The sequence below is a fragment of the Beta vulgaris genome, chromosome 2 (assembly GCF_026745355.1).
Source record: "Beta vulgaris subsp. vulgaris cultivar EL10 chromosome 2, EL10.2, whole genome shotgun sequence".
Lineage (NCBI taxonomy): Eukaryota > Viridiplantae > Streptophyta > Magnoliopsida > Caryophyllales > Amaranthaceae > Beta > Beta vulgaris.
This window is the reverse complement of record NC_079203.1, coordinates 5,835,729-5,849,053: the sequence shown is the minus strand read 5'-3', so window position 1 is coordinate 5,849,053 and position 13,325 is coordinate 5,835,729. Positions and strand designations below refer to the sequence as shown.

The window sequence follows — 13,325 nt, the reverse complement described above, 5'->3', positions numbered from 1 at the left end:
CAGTTTATTTTTTTGGGGTCTAAGTAGCACAAGAGATCTAAAGCAACAAATCAATTCTTACTCTCTCCTCCTTCACCCTCAAACATGCACACAAAAGACCAATGACCAACTATAAGAGCTAGCATCCTAAACAAACATTACCGTTAACTCACACCACTCTGGAAAAGACACCCCTTGTGCTAATGTACTTCATACTTGTCAAACATTGATTCAATCCACCGATCGAAGGTTCCTATTTTGAACCCTAGATCAAAATGACTTCAGTCTATAATCTCGTCACCCATAATTTTGCTGAATTTACTTAAACTTATTGGAACTTACTGAAACTTACCTAAACTTATATTTGTAACTTATTGGACTGGACCTTCTCTGTATGATCCTCGATTATATTTTAGGTGAAAAGAATGCATCCTAAAAGGATGGGTCTTGAGTATGTAAAAGAAATAATTTTGGTCTCAAAGCTTAGCAAACAAGGTGCTACCGACTACCTCTGTAATTTATTTTTTTATCTACATAATTTAATTTTCAATCTTGCCAACACATAACTTTGACTTATTATCTTCAGTTATGAATAAGTAAAAATTATAGAAAGTTGATATTTCAAAAACATATGTCTAGAACAGTCTAACAAGATCCCACTTGACTATGATTTTCCTATATGTGTAAATCACAAATGACAATAAAAGTGAATAATTTGAGTAGTGTTCAAGTGCAATATATATAGATTGGGGTAATGCCGTAATGGTCTTCAACATATGAGTCACGTTAACTAGAGCTTCAAGACATACATCTTATGGTCCATTAAGGGGTTCGATGATCTAGTCCATAACCCTGATAAAACCGGGTACTGAACTACTGCACAAGTATAACCCAGCCAGAAATGTCATGACATGATCCAAGCTATCCTATCTCAGCCTAACTATACTACCATTATTGACCAAAAAACCTGAGATATATAGAAATCCATTGATCCCTTTCATCTTAACGCATACTCCGCCATGTTGCACTTTGCAATAGTTACTAAGAAAGGATTAGATAACATTTGATATGGTATAAATACGTAGAAACTGAAAAGTGAGAATATAATCAAGTATACTATATCTTCAAATTTGACAATCTTGCAAACCTTAGTTACTTTCTCAAATGGAATAACATTTCGACATTATGAAACTCATGAATAGCGGAACGTTGAGCTAGCAAACAACAATCCTATGAAAGCAATACCACCACTTGTACAAAAGACTTTATAGCACCTATGCAAATAATATAGAGTGATACGAAAAGACATTACTACATTAGAATAAAAAAGAATGAGTGTAACCTTTAGAACGATGCCCACAGGAAGCAAAAATTCTCTCCCTCCTATCCTATAAACCATAAAAACAAAGTTAACGTCATTGCAACATAAAATTATCGAGCCAACAAATTCTATTTGAAGTAAAATGTAATTAGATCTCACCAGAATCCAAGTCTAGCACTACCATTATTGAGATAATATAGTTTCACCGTAACAGCAGACTCGTCTTCTCTAACACATCTACAGGTGAGCAAACAGCAACATTAGCATCACAGATTCTACAGCAACATGGAATGATAGGATCCAAAACTAAATATGGGCAACGTAGTAGGAGGCTCAAAGTGCCATTAAAAGAGTGTCATCAAAATTGAAAAAGCAACATAGTCGAAGGATGAGGGAACCCATTCTCTACCCCATTCTAATACACAAAATCCTTCCAAAGTTGGAAATTTTGGGAAGTGAAAATCTTCCCTTCCTCTCTTCTTGAATTTTATACAGATCTGGTTGAGGATCGGATTACAAGGTAAGGAGTATGAGCTAGCCTAAGGGGAGGGGCAGTGTAAGCAAGTTGCAAAATAATTCAGTTATTAGAAGCTTGAGGACAAAGACAAGAGAGTTAGTTAGAGTAGAGAGAGTGATATGAAAATCAGATACAAATAGAAGAAATCCAAGAGAAAGAAGGGAGACCATAACAAAAATGATTGAGCAATCCCATTAGTTTATTAAGATTTTGAGAGAGAAAGTCTTGTGAAAGCTTGTGTTCATCCAGTTATATATAGTTATATATAGTTTTATATATATTATATATATATATTATTATATATATATATATATAGAAGTGAGTTCATATGAGAATGCATACTTATATGAGAAATGAGAATGAATTTTACACGCTATAACTCTTATGATAGGAGATGTAACTCTAGTGAAAAAGTGATGTAACTCCAAAAATAAAATATTTGAAAAAAACAATGTTTTTTTGAATTCAAATTTTTTTAGAGGGATATAACTCTAATGAATAAGTGTTGTAACTCTAAACCAATCGTGTGGTTGAGATTCATTCTCATTTCTCATGTAAGGAGCATTCTCATGTGATCTTGCCTCTATATATATATATATATAGGGGTTAAATCACATGAGAAAACATCTTACATAAGAAATGAAAAAGATATGAGAGTCGGAGTATTTTTCACTTGGAGGTTCCAATACGGATGCTTAAACCATATATATATAACTACTATTTAGGATGGACCTTCCAATACGGATTTGAGAATGAAGATAACTGCCAATGCAATTATTAATGTGATTGTACCAGTTATCTTTAGTGTGTATATATATATCTAGGAGTCATGTTTAACCTTGAATGCTATTAATAGATTCTACAGCAATAGTACCCCGGACTCGGAAAGTAATAACGAAAATGGCTAACCCAATAGCAGATTCCGCAGCTGCCACCGTTGGAACCAATAAAGCAAATGATTGACCCATCATATCATCCGAAGAAACAGAACATAACAAATTTTTAGGCCAAACAAAAAAGGAAAGTGTGAAGAATGAGAAATGTGATACTACATGAAAAGTTCAAAACAATCAACAAAACAAGAATGAGAAAAGAGAGTCGCGAAACAAACCTTATGACAACTGCTTTATCAGTGTATCCTTCTCTGCGTACACGAAATGAACTTCGAACCAGGCTCATTGGCTAACAAACATTAAAACAAAAAATAAATAAGTAGAAAGACCTCTCACCTATCACTCTATATAGCAGCTAAATTAGTACTTATCAGGGTTATCAAAACAATGCAGAGTTTATCATTGCTTTGAACATCTTTTTATTAAGACTTGTGAAGATAAAGCATTATTAATAATCAACACCCATATTCCCAGCTCGTCGAGACACTTCTTTTGAATAGGAAAAAGAAAATCTGTAAAGAAACAAATCAGAGGGAACATAAAATTAGCATGAAAGACAATGTTCACTCACATAGTTCCTCTTTTGCATTATTAGTAATCGAACAATCCTCTCAATCCCATTCATGATGAAATACCTGCACATGAAGTTATAGAATCTAACAGAGCGACTTTATTCATAACAATAAGCTTATAATGTAGTTTACATGAAAATAGTAGCAACCTTACCACAGAAAAGAACTTCATTGATGTCACAAAAATGCAAAATCATACATTCCCTCTGATTAGTAACATTTAGGAAGTGGGATAAATAAAAGGACAACAAACTAAAATAACAGCCATGTATAATTACAATGTAAATTTTACCAAGTATTCCTTACTTATAGAACGAACTGACCCGAATGTCATTTAAGTGACCTATGTGAAATTGTGAATATGACAAATCGGATTACATGTCAGCCTCATATATCCTAGCTACATTAAGCAATTCCTTCATCTAGAGGTAATATTCTTCATAAAATGAGCTCACACAATTCAAATACAATTTTAATTCAAATAGTTCTCGCAGTCACTAAAACAGAAATAAGTTGCATTTTGTTCCATATTTAGGTCAATCTTCGACCCCATATTTTCTTATATAGACAACAAATACAAAATAAATTGTTGTCAGTTGGTGCTGTGTTCTGACAGCTTGCCATATTTCTCTGTCCTCCTTTTTTTATATTATTATGCACTCTCTTTCTTCTAACGAAATAAGGAAAGATCAACAATAATAATCCAAGGTGTATTCTTGCCACCAATAGCAACACTACGTGGCACTGTCCAAGGTGTAGTCTTGCACCAATAGATAATAGTCATGGCCCAAGGGTTTGCCGCATTTTCCAAGTGTAAAAATTGGCATTAATCACGTTATGGGGACGAAAAGGGTCCAAAATAATAAAGGTACATTTATAGGTGACACAACCCACTTACCCAACTCAAAATTAGTGGGTTTGGGTCAAGGATTTCAACCCATTTAGACACAACATGACCCGATAATCAAACAGGTTAGAACAGGATTTAAGATTTTGATACAAAACCGTGTAAATAAAACTTGTATGAAGTATTATGGTCCTTTTGGCATTAGCCATTATTAAGTAACCCTTTTTTCAAATATTTTGTGGGATGGTCCTTTTTACTTAGTTATTAGCCCTTAGCTATGTGTTTTGGGGGCGAGACAGAATTGGCCATTTTACACGGGCTCTCTTGACCATATCGCTTACAGGCCAAAATGTTGGATAGAGCGTCATATCCTCTGATAATTACTCAATATGACACCAAAATCCAAATTTAAGTAACAAAATTCAGGCCATAAAACATTGATTTCTTGAATGCTAAAACAACAAGAATATTACACCAACCACATATCCCTACCAAAAAGTACCAAAAATTTAAGTATTGAAGTAGGCTTGTTTTAGCTATAAACTACTAAGAAAAATTATGTATCATACACAGAGACTGCATCATGAAATAAAAAAGATAATAACAAAGGTCAAGATATTACAAAGTATGAGAACCAAAAGAGTCCATTCAATGGAAACGGGGGAAGAGTGCGAAGGAAATGATGCTTCATCTGAAGAAAAAAACTACAGCTCCATCAAAGCTCAGGTTAAGACTAGACAATGGCCTAGCATCGCCCTTGTCAGAGGAAAAAGGCATACAATGAGACTACAGCCCCAATATATCGATTCTTGTTTTGGCTGATTTCTTCAGTATTAGTCTAAGGTTTACAAACGAACCCTACATTTCAAAGAAAATCTTCAATTGCATTGTTACTTATACTTGTGCGTCACTTATAGCCACAAGGACTAGTGGCAAATACTCATGGCTGGTATCCATATGCAGCAAAATGCACCACCCATGTCCCTTACCCAGAGCCCCTTGAAGTAATATGAAAGAAAATTGTCTCTCATATACTTTGAATATCATATACACCTTAGTCTAAGAAAAAACCAACAGAACAACGCCATCAAAGCAGCAATATGCTACATAACATGTTAACAGGAGCCTCATAAAGTACTATGAAAGAAGTCTCTCAATTAAATTGACTATCAAATACACCTTAGTATAAGAAAGTACCGATAGAATAACACCACCAAAGACGCAAAGATCACTACCCTAAAAAACCCTGCTGTTTTTACCCATCCATTATATTTGTCCTTTAGGCATAGTCCTCTTATGATACCTCTAAGCTCCTGTCTCATCTCTCTCAAAGGTAAATCAAACACCTTTCTTGAGAAATTACTATGAAACTTGAGCATCTCCAGCATTATGAGTTAAAACTTAACTACCCACATAACTTTAGGGTTCCTATTTCACAGTACAAAAAAAAAAAGAAAAAAAATCACTCCATTGTCATCATATCCTTGACGTCATTCAAATTCCAAAATTCTAATTCAATGTTTTTTCTGTGAGCACATCGACACTTACCAGCATAGCTTCTATCTGGCACTATGTCAACTGACAGATATATCTACATGCTGTGAACATAGGTATCCTCATGATAACAACTGCTTCAACTAAAAACAAAAGAAACAAAAGAAAACACAGAAGAATACATGTCCACACCAAAGATTTACCAGCACATAGAACCAGGAAAACTCACCCTCCCATCTCTGCTGGCTCTTCTTTGTAGGAAACTAATTTCCTGGGGGATACATTCCTGAGGTGGCAGATCTTGGACTAAATGAATATAGGAAAAGAAAAAGAAAAAAAAATCAGATTTTCAGAATTACTTCAAGCTTAAAAATACTAATATAAATAATAAGAAACTCATACTCCATCCATTCCTTATTGAATATTAATGTTCCTACTTGGAATCTTGTCACTATTTACATTTACATAGAATCTTCTTAATTTTCCCCAATATATAAGAAAAAACTAGTCATATGAGGTCTTATCTGATTCGTTTCAGAGAGCACTTTAATTTCTTATAATTTTTTATAAATACGTAATTATATATATTGATAGTCAAAGATTTGCATTGGCAAAAGTGCAAGTCAAACTAGAACATCTTAAGGAACGAAGGGAGTATATGTTTGTATAATCAGTTTTCCCCACCACAGAATTATTTCACAGACACGAAATTGCTTGATAGTGTCAACTAAAGATCCGAAAGATTCTAACCATTGAACTGAATACTCCTCTGTTGTGCAATGACTAAAAACCACCAAAGTCAAACAATGTCTAACCTTTTGGAAGTGGCATGAAATAGAATAAAAATATTTCCATTAAAACAGTACTACAATCTGTCCCGAAAACTCACTGCTGAGGTAAGAGATGATACAGCACAATTTTGAAGAAGATAGGACATATGGGACTACTGATCCTACTCACTGCATTCTAACTTTTACTGATTCAAGCAGCAGTAGCAAAAATGGTACCTTTTTTTGGTACAATACAGCAGTAGAGAATAATCATGTGTGCTTGATGACTATATTCTATCTGTAGTTTTCCTTTTACCAATAGAGATTCTGGTGAACTTCTTAATTCAGACAGGAAGCTAATTTTGTTAACACACTTTGTAATGAATATTTGCAACTCAATCATTGCATTTGTTCTTCAATTAATGAAAATGGCATATCTTTCTTTCGTATTTTAGATATATTGCGTAGTATTTCAAGACTAACATTAGAGCACCAAGGAATAATGGACTTTCATAAGTCTACGGACAACATCCCTAAGCCCCATTTTCTTCCCTTGTATTCTATCACACATTTACATAAGGAAAAAACTCAAGCTATCATGGAGTAATTCATCTACAAGATCTGGAAATGTCAAGTAACACTTGTAGGCTAAAACTTAAGCTCCCAGCTGTCCAAAAGTCCCAAAGATAGTGAGCAAGTAAAAGCCAAGATAAAGGTGATCAATATGGGCCCAGCCCGGCCAGAAAATGGGCGGGTTATTAGCACGATATTTCAGGCCACGGTCGGAGCCGGTCCAATTTTTTGGGCAAAAAAAACCAGGCCATGGGAGACTTGAATATGAAAATTTAGGCTATCTTTTGCCCGGTCCGAATCAGTGGGCTTTGGCATGGGAATTACAGCCCAAGGCTTTTGCCCAGAATGGCCCACTTATTTGGCCGAATCCCGGGCCGACCCATGATCACCTCTAAGCAAAAGGAAAACATCTCAAAGGTCGACAAGCAAGCCTTTTTTTCCTTCTTTTTTTTTTTTGACAACAAGAACATTTTTCATAGAGCAAGGTTGGACCAAAACAAGCTTAAAGATAAGCGCCAAACAGAACAATCCCAAGTAGGGTTGGGCATGAACCCAGGAGCAACCCAACCCATTTTTAAGGGTTTGGGTCTAAAAAATTAAGACCCATTGGGTCTAGGTCGGATCTAGGTCTAGGTGTTAAAATTCGAGCCTAGGTCCAAGTTGACACTCGGACCCAAGCCCGCCTCGTAGAGCCATTTTCATTTTTATATGTATTATAAAACAAAATATATAAAGTAGTAATCAAACTTTTTACCAATAATCAAGTCAACTTGTTGTAGATGTTTTAATTTTAAATGTTTGTACAAGAATTGAATTATTAGTTTGTTCTTTTATCATTTCAATAACTAACATAACGGGAGTAGAAAATTAGCAAGTTTACAAAAAAATCAAAACTCCTAATAAGCTTGAGACCCATTTTGGACCCGTTTTAGACTCAAGACCTGCCGGATCCATTGAATTTGGTAAGGGTCTGTATTTTCTAGACCATGTGAGTCTGGATCAAAATCCAAATTTGCGAGTCTAGGGTTGGGTATGGGTATGGGTCTGGGTCCGACAGGACGGTCGAGACCCGACCCATGCTCATCTCTAAACCTAAGGAGAAAACTACTTCCTCTGTAACAAAAAAAGGCAACAATTGCCATTTGGGGATGTAACACAAAAAATGCAACAATTGGGAACTTACTTGTTTTAGTAAACCTTTAAATTACGAAAATGCCATCACTTAAGAAAATAATCATCTGATTATAACATCTTAATTTTCATTACATTTTAAACACAAGTTTGTTGAACTTAATGATTTCACTCATCACCACCACCCCCACTCATCATCACCACCCATCTTGTTTTCATCACCACCACCAACAACCTCCCTTCATCATCACTACCACCACCAATCTCATTTTCATCATTTCCACACATCAATCACCACCCTCACTCATCACCACCACCACCCATCTTGTCTTCATCCCCTGCGCTCACCACCGACCACCACCTCCTCTTCCAAAACCTTAACTCCATACCATCCGAACCAGCCACCAGAACCACTTCAAAAACCCTAACCCTCGTACCATTCGAAACGACCACCACAACCTTTTCAAAACCCCCAACCCCCACCACCATTCGAATCGACCACTACCACCACCTCCAAAACGCTAACACCACCACCATTCGAACTTTGAATAAGAGAAGAAAAGGAAAGAAGACGAAGAGAACAAAAGTAGAGGAAGAAGGTTTTGGTAGATCGACCACACTCTACAGCCGTTCGAAGAAGGAGAGAGAATTTCTGGGTAGAGTCAACATTGCCGTTCGAAGAAGAAGAAGAACGCTGGAAGTGTTGTTGAATTGAACAAAGCTTCCTATGGACTAAAAAAAATTATTTTGTCTAAGGACTAAGGGTTTCAACTGGGTTAAGTGGAAATATATCATGGTGACGGTCTTGGCATTGAGCTCCTTTGTTTAATGAACGAAACTCCTAACACAACGTGGATCTACCACACGGAGACTACGCTTTATGGAAAAATAAGAGCAGGGAGCAAAATCAAGCTCAAATACCGTGCTAACAACCTAGGAATTAGGATGATGAAGCAAGAAAATCTCTTCTCCTCATGGCATAGAAATTTGGATATTCATGTAAGGTAGGTGCATGGTTGTTTCCAAGTTTGAGAGCGGGTTCAAGTTTTTGTTTTGAAAACATTTGGTGTGATCCCTAGACATGAAATTGCTTTATTTAAGGAGACCACTATTTGTGAAGTGCTAGCATGGAAATGTAACCACAACATTAGAATGCTACTTTCTAAGAGTGCGTAATGATTAAAAGAGTATATCTTCTAGAGGAAGAGCAACTTTCTTCTAATGAGGCCATCATAGATGGCGATGACAATATGATTTGGCATGGGTAGAATTGGCTATTTTCAGTTAGAAGCTTCGATAACTTTCTTGAGAGAAAATTGTCCATCATCTTAACTATCGTGATTTTTAGAATATGAAAGCTCCCAGCAAAGTTTGGTCATTTGGGCAGGCAGGGTCAAAGAGAAGATCCCATATGAAGATGTTCTAAAAGAAAACAAATTTATATTGGAAGTTGTTGTAGTTTGTGAGTTGAGAAAGTAGTGTATGCTAATCATCTTTTACTATTCTATCCTTTAATTATTCCTCAATCCTCCCTCATCTATTCATAATCTCTGCCTCACCTCATATACCACAAGTCACAACCTACAATTACCTTGATTCTCTACATCTTTTTCTTCTATTGCGCTCCTAATACATTACTCTCAATCCAATCATGCTCTATATCTCAATAAGAACCAATTTTAACACCGGCAATTAGTAATTACATAGAATTCTTAGTGATTTGCCTAATTATAACTATAAAGCATATTGTTGGCATTACAACACAACCGACACCTCAAACCACCACAAGGGAAACAACAAATTGGTTAAAAAGGAGATATAAAGAAGATATCCACCAACCTTCAACATGACAGGGAACTGCCCAAAGGTATATTTCTCCCTTACAATAGGTCCACTATTATACTGGAAGCAAAGATCAACTTTCAACTTCGTCGAATACGATATCTTCGCTTGACGACACTGTTAACACAAACAAATCAAACAACATATGACCCTAAATTCGAACACCACAGAAACATAAGCAACCCAAAGAATTAGAACAAATTTAGCTCACCTCGTACGGACGCAAAGGCTTTGCCATCCCCTTCTCATCCTTAAAAGGTGGGAATATCGCCGGATTACTAATAGAAAGTACCCATAAAGTCAAGGAACAACCACAACAGCAACAACAACAATAACAACAAAGCTTTTTTTACTCCCAATATGATTTCGGGTCGGCTAACATGAACCGTCATAAAAATAAAAAAAAAATCATAGAAAGTGTAACAAGGTAATTTAAGAACAAACAAAATTGAAACTTCAAACAATAAACTGGGAAATTGAATGGGTGTCTGAAACAACAAATTATGCAGCTGAAATATATAAAAAAAACCAACATAAAAGAAGGATATTTCTAAGTTTATCTCCAGTAAAAGAGTTACGAATTTCAACGGGTTTTATACTGTTCAACATCTTCTCCAAACCATGCTGTATAAAGTGATCATATGAATCAATGTGGGGCTTAAAAAGCTCCTCTAAATGTTCAAAGTCTGGATATTTCTCCATTTTTGGGTGCATACCGAGCTTTTGTGTGTGGAAGAAATACCTAAGTTTTCCTTCTCTCTTCCTGAACTTCGTAATGAGGGGGGTTTAAGTATTAGGGTTTAAGAGGCGGGGAGGGCGTGCACGAGTGATGTTCGTAGACGACACCCACATTTTACTATTAATTGTTTTTATTTCTTTTTAATTTCCATATTTGCTTCATTTATTCTATTTGTTCAAGTCTAATCAATATTCTTTCATTTTTTTTCTCAAAATATATTTCTAACAATTACTCCCTCCGTCTCAAAATATAGTTTCTATTTATATTTTGGGAGTTACAGTCTAAAAACTTTAACCAAATACTATTATTAATGTATATAAAAAACATACTCATGTTGACCATTAATTGTTTCTATTTTCTTTTAATTTGTATATTTGCTTCATTTATTATATACTATAATTTTTTGCACGCGATGCGTGCTTGAATTTTTATGAAAACAGAAACTCGATTTTCTTCGGCATAAGAGTCAAAATTTAAACATTAGACATACGAAGTATAATTGTTTTTAGTTGCAAAATTTGATTGGTTTAGTTTATGTCACTTAAGTGTCTCACCATTCTTTTTGTCTTTTTTTTTAAACTTTTCAAAGTTAAATTCCATGAACAAAATAGAAATTATATTGAATTTATTTATGATTTCTAATATTATAGTTTTTTAGTTGAATTTTGAATTAAGTACAATACTTCATAAATTGTAAAGAAAGTGGACACTTTGATTTCAAGTCAATTTTTCCATAGGTTTTAGTTTGTAAGTGAATTTTTAAGTTTTTGTAAAGTTTCGTCATTTTAGTAATTTGCATAACGTAAATTATACAATTTTATGATTTTAGTTGACTTGTGAGTAATTAATTATATTTTTGGTATTTTTGTTTAATGCCCCTTTGATTTGTAAGTGAATTTGTAAGTTAGAATGGGAAGGGGTAACATAGTCTCTTTATTATTCAGGGACACCATAGCCCCCCCCCCTTCCCTTATATAATAGAGATATGTTGTACTTTAATTCTTGAATGATATTTTACATAAACCTTTTTACCTTGATAATTAATCGCTATTATATAATAGAAAAAGATAGGTCCAAATATATGTAAAAGTTTCATTATATATAAGAAACACTATAAAAAAGTAAATATTTTTTTTCCTTGTCTACCTTCTAAATCTTGATTTCACTACAAATACACCTCTATTTTTTTATCATGACCCACCATTAATTGTGAATGGTTCTTGAGAATAGTGATTTGTATTTTTGTAAATGTTTTTGTATGTATTGACGTTCTATGTTATTAGTTTTAGTTTGTATGTTAATTTTAAGTTCTAATAAAGTTTCCTGATTATTTGAGTGATTTGCGTGATTTTTATAATGTGATTTTCTCAATTGTATGAGTGATTTGTAAAGTTTCTTCTTTTAAGTGATTTGTCAGTGAGTATTGTAAATTAATTTTCAGTAGTTTGCTTTGAGTGTCGATTTTGATTTTTACATTCCTTTTGTAATTTAAAAAGGGAAGGGGGGTAAAATATGCATTTCACAAGAGGACACCATTGCTCCCCTCCCTTATATAATAGAGATTTGTCCAACTCTAATCAATATTCTTTCATTTTTTTTCTCAAAATATATTAACAACTAGGTTTTGGACCCGGGCATAATGCACGGGAACTTTAATACAATAAAAATGTTTATATATCCGCTACATCGAAAACATATAAACGATTATTTATGTCTACTTGATCAAAAACTTTGTGTTTAAGAGAAATACACATTTATATTAATTATAAAGTTGTTTAACAGATACATGATATTCATATGTTTTGGAAGACTTCTTTTTAGAGCAAAACAAAATGTTTTAAGAAGCTACTTCATCCTAATATAACAATGAGATTTTTACACTATTCATTCACTATCATACCCTTTCACTATATATTGTTATTTTTATGTAAAGAAAATATAGTCATGTAGGGATTGTTAGATTCGTCTTGATATATACTTTCAAAATATCAAATATGTATAATTTTACTAAATAGTAAATAAAGATATTAATAGTAAAAATTGAGCATTGGCAAGCGTGAAAACCCAATTGCTGCAGTAGAAAAAGAACGGAGGAAGTATAATATAGTCAGAAGCAATTATATCATCATAAGTAAAGCCAACAACACCTTAGGAGGAAGATTGGAATTCCAGATTTTCTTCCACACTTCGATACAATAGAATCGCAACAACTGTATGGGAATTCTTAAAAAAATTAATAAAGTGATGGTCTTATTTAGTAGAACATACCAATTTTGGTGTAGCCCCATAGAAAGCCATCATCTAAGGGTTGAGATGGTAAAGGTTAAGGATCTCAACAGCCTCAACAGGGAGAAAATTTGCACGAACTTGGTTTTCATCCCACTAACCAGTGGGGGGGGTCAATCGTCTCATAAACTCTCTCTACATTACATCTTCATTTTTTCCTCGAAATGGCCTTAAAGTATTAGACTTCCCATTATCTTTCTGATATAGGAGTACTATTAGGCAATTTTTACCAATGACTGAGAAATGGCTACATAAAATTGGCCATGACTGAGAACTGGTCTTGGGAGATACAAACCCACCATGCGATAGGGATTGTCCTTGACTTTTGACACACGACCAACTAAAATTGCCTTTTTTGAAA

General features: G+C 34.4%; 1 protein-coding gene across 3 annotated transcripts in view; it reads right to left on the bottom strand.

Moving 5' to 3' along the window:
* LOC104887569 (DNA-directed RNA polymerase I subunit 2) overlaps positions 1–10,755 on the bottom strand; it is a 32,264-nt gene extending 21,509 nt beyond the window's left edge. The window contains exons 1-8 of one of the 3 annotated variants that reach the window (XM_048639681.2): positions 10,488–10,755; positions 10,151–10,227; positions 9,937–10,056; positions 5,853–5,929; positions 3,282–3,345; positions 2,929–2,999; positions 1,460–1,537; positions 1,322–1,367 (exon numbers count right to left, since the gene is read on the bottom strand). In XM_048639681.2, coding sequence (XP_048495638.1) covers positions 1,322–1,367; positions 1,460–1,537; positions 2,929–2,999; positions 3,282–3,345; positions 5,853–5,929; positions 9,937–10,056; positions 10,151–10,227; positions 10,488–10,653 — 699 coding nt within the window. In that variant the 5' untranslated portion in view covers positions 10,654–10,755. Of the gene's footprint in view, positions 1–1,321; positions 1,368–1,459; positions 1,538–2,928; positions 3,000–3,281; positions 3,346–5,852; positions 5,930–9,936; positions 10,059–10,150; positions 10,228–10,487 lie in introns of those variants that run through there. The other 2 variants (XM_010672227.4, XM_048639682.1) reach the window with 2 other exon arrangements.
* Between the last annotated feature and the right edge of the window lie 2,570 nt (positions 10,756–13,325).